This window comes from Alosa sapidissima, chromosome 20 (assembly GCF_018492685.1).
Source record: "Alosa sapidissima isolate fAloSap1 chromosome 20, fAloSap1.pri, whole genome shotgun sequence".
NCBI lineage: Eukaryota > Metazoa > Chordata > Actinopteri > Clupeiformes > Clupeidae > Alosa > Alosa sapidissima.
In genome coordinates, this window is record NC_055976.1 from 18,650,088 (window position 1) to 18,653,939 (window position 3,852).

At 44.8% G+C, this 3,852-nt stretch overlaps 1 protein-coding gene across 1 annotated transcript in view; it reads left to right on the top strand.

The window, feature by feature from the left end:
* Positions 1-3,649, top strand: part of mettl15 (methyltransferase like 15) — a 103,846-nt gene extending 100,197 nt beyond the window's left edge. Inside the window, 2 exon segments of the mRNA XM_042074630.1 lie at positions 2,660-3,180; positions 3,245-3,649. Coding sequence (XP_041930564.1) covers positions 2,660-3,129 — 470 coding nt within the window. The 3' untranslated portion in view covers positions 3,130-3,180; positions 3,245-3,649.
* Positions 3,650-3,852: the final 203 nt, after the last annotated feature.

Genomic DNA, 3,852 nt, shown 5'->3' on the forward strand with positions numbered 1-3,852 from the left:
TTAGTGACACCCCTGGTGCAGATCAATATGGGACCTATTTTTCACTGGATACTACTGTAGCAATTCTTGTCAAGTCATTACTCCATGTTGCACCAACACTGGATTTGAGAGTTCCCTCACCTGCCAAATCCCACTTTAACCATTGTGTGTGTGAGATATATATATATATATATATATATATATATATATATATATATATATATACACACACACACACAAGAGAGAGAGTGTGTGACAGAAAGAGAAATAAAGTGTATGACAGATATAGTGCCCACTTGAACGAACAACCGAACATCTCCTCACATGCTGAACACACACACACACACACACACACTATTTTAGCACAATAGCCCACTGACGCACATGGCTGGTAAAATAACACGATTCTTTCACTCTCTTTCTTGATCTCTCTCCCTCCTTCTCTCTTACACACACACAAACAAAATACACACACTTCAATAAGATGAAAAATATGATTCCCAGTCACACCGGCCCAAGCCGTCTCTGCCAGCTCTGTGATTTGGTGCGTTTGAAACTGGGCTTCTGAGGCCAGGTCCTGAGGGGGCCCTCTCTGTATTGGATTAGCCTCTCAACAAAACCTACACACACACACACACACACACACACACACACACACACAACATAACCTGCAGAATGCCCACAGCGCCATACAGCGCTCGTCTGCAGAAGGAAGGATAAAACAAAGATAGAACATACGAGACGATACAAATGTATTGAAAGAAGGGAAAGACAGCAAATAACAAATAACAACCTACTAAAAGAACTACTTAAAAACAAACTTAAAAAGAAAGGAAAGACAGACTGGCCAAAAGCCACCCACTGGCCCTTGTAATAATTAAGTTGCTCTGGATTAAAGCGTCGCGCAAATGAAAAAGTAAACAAGCGCCAACTCCTCCGGTGCATCTGGTGTCTGAGACCATCACAGAGGACGAGGGGGAAACCCCTGCCGGGCTCATGCCTTTAGATCCGGAGAAGAACCTCTCCGGAACCGCACTGCTGTCTAGAACAGCTCACACACATACACAGGCATGTGGTTTTTCTTGTCTGTCACCACTCTGGTTTGGAAAGAACACATGAAGCTTAGAACACATAGCACAGCAGAATGCTGAGACACAACAGAGTGCTTCCATTTTTTTTTTTCGCCCAAAGCTTTGAACTCGGCATGGATATTTATAGTGGTTTGGCCTCTCTCTGTGTCTTAAGACTATTGTAGTCTCTTTTTTGACCAAAGGCTAGTGGAAACTAAGAATAATCAGTAATCCCACTGAAAGGCACTCATGCTCAATTGGCATCTTGTAGGTGAAACATTTCCTGCTATATGGTCAGCCCTCGTGTTTAAACTGGAGTTGGCATATCCAACAGGTTGTTTTAACTCTTAAAGGTGTACGACGGAAATGTTGGAAAATTAACATTCTAAAGAATAGCTGGGTTCATTTAATTCAACATAGATTTTTAGAACCTTGAATTATTGCGGAACGGAATCTTATGTTAGAATGTTCAAAAACCCACACCTTTACTACTATAGAAATCAACTGACATCACTTGACTGACTTGATATTGACCCTACCTACAGCAGTGTCATCAGTCAGTTGGTGTGTTCAGACAGACAAGATGCCGAGTGTGTGTGTGTGTGTGTGCGTTTGTTTGTTTGTTTGCGTGTGGTCTGAAGTGTTGTGGTTCTTCATCAAAGACCTGTTGTCGTCTTTTGTGTTTGGGGGGGGGGGGGGGGTGTCCCTCCTCCTTCAGAAACCTTTTTGGATGATTGGTGCCGGTCCATTTGCACCAGGAGCTTTTTGCGCCTCGGCTCTCCTGATGCCAAAGGACATGCCACTTTGAACTGGTGGCTGTGTTTTTTTATTTTTTTTATTTGGTGATGCCTTTGCCCTCTTCGTGATCTTATTGCCGGAAGCTTTATTCATGCAGGCAGATACACATGAACACGCATGCACACACACTCTCTCTCTCTCTCTCTCACACACACACACACACACACACACACACACAGTACAGCTAGCACTGCTACTAATATGACTACCACAATACTTATTGCTCCTTTGCCAGTATTAATAATAATAATCATCCAAAAAGTCCAAGCACCTAATATTTGAAGTTTGATCTTTTTCTAAGTAACTTTGGTATAAACACGGGAAGAAATAGACTTGTGGGTAGATGGATAAATGTACATGATTTCAGAATCACTGTAATCCCTTGTGGGGTATAAGCAACCTACATTTCTACATGTTCATCTCCCCTGTGACTCCAGATGTACTGTAGTATACAGCACACTACATTGATGAGCATATGTAGCCACTGTGATAAATGACCAACTTCACCTCACACTTTCCCAACAGTACATGTTGTCTAAAGAGGAGGTTATAACATGTTCATAACATTTGAGGATTAATTACACGTTTATTGATGAAGTATTAATTAAATGGTGCTAAAGCACTCATTATTAAGTAAATGTCAAATAAAATTAAACATTCAGAAGTAGAAGTCACGTAATCTATATAGCACATTATCATATTAACAGTCTATTGTGATACCATGCAGTATTGTAGTGTTGTTATGTAGCCCACGTAATTGTAATATTTGTAGTAAAAGCCCGTGTGTGATGTCACTTCCTGCCCTGCCCCAGGAGCGATGCCGCCCTGTGCACTGTACGCCCGGCGTGACCGTCTGCAGAGACCATCCCACGTTGCCACCAAGACCTTCCAGGCGCTGCGGGTGTTCGTCAACGATGAGCTGAACGAGCTGCACGCGGCTCTGCAGGCAGCACAGTTACACCTCCGGCCCTCTGGGGGGCGCCTGTGTGTGCTCACCTTCCACTCGCTGGAGGACCGGCTGGTCAAGCGCTTCCTGAGGGGGGAGGATCTCGCCGCGCCGCCCAGGATGTCCAGCCGGCAGCGGGCCAGACGAGCACTAAGGGCCCGTCAGGAGGAGGAGCAGGATGAGGATGAAGATGAGGAGGATGATGATGAGGATGGTGGTGTGGGCAGTGCAGGGTGGGTGAGTCTGAGGAGGAAGGTGCTGACACCGTCCAGGGAGGAGCTGGAGGAAAACCCGCGAGGACGCTCCGCCAAGCTGCGTGCCGCCATCCGGCGCTGAGCGACCTTTGACCTCACAGGCTGAACTTGTGACCCTGAGCACTCTGTGTGTGTGTGTGTGTGTGTGTGTGTGTGTGGGTGTGTGTGGGTGTGTGTGGGTGGGGGGGGGGGGGGGGGTGTTATATGTCTCTACCCTATCTATCAGTCAGGGCTGTGTTTCTCCTTATGACCACGACTACCACTAACAGACTCAAGGTCAAGACGTCAAAAACACTGAGTAGGTGTCCTGTGTTCACAACCTGTCAATCATCCAGGGCTTTGTTTGCAAAAGGCTTGTCTTCTGAATGATTAACATGTTATTCGACTCTCCGTGCACACCCCTACTTTTTAGTTTCTTGTCTTTACTCTTCACTGAGTGTACACTGTCACTGTGTACAGTTGTTTGGGTTTGTTTTGTTGTACTTTCATTTGACTGATAAAACATAACTGATGATGGCCCTGTGTTGTCAGTTAAGAATGGACCTGCCCAAATGATTTTTTATTCTATTTTTGTTTTTGAAATAAATTGAGATTGAGATTCAGATGAATTCACGTGTGCATCACTGGTAGCCCTGCAGCTCTGTAGCCTCTTGAATCAAAGTGAAGAATTTCCTGCTCCTCTTAAAAGCTTTACAAACTCATGATGGATTGAAGAACCCTGTGATATGACACATTGAGACATAGATGGAAGGAGCCGCTCATGAATTTCTGTCTCTCTCTCTCTCTCTTTCTGCCTCTCTATCTC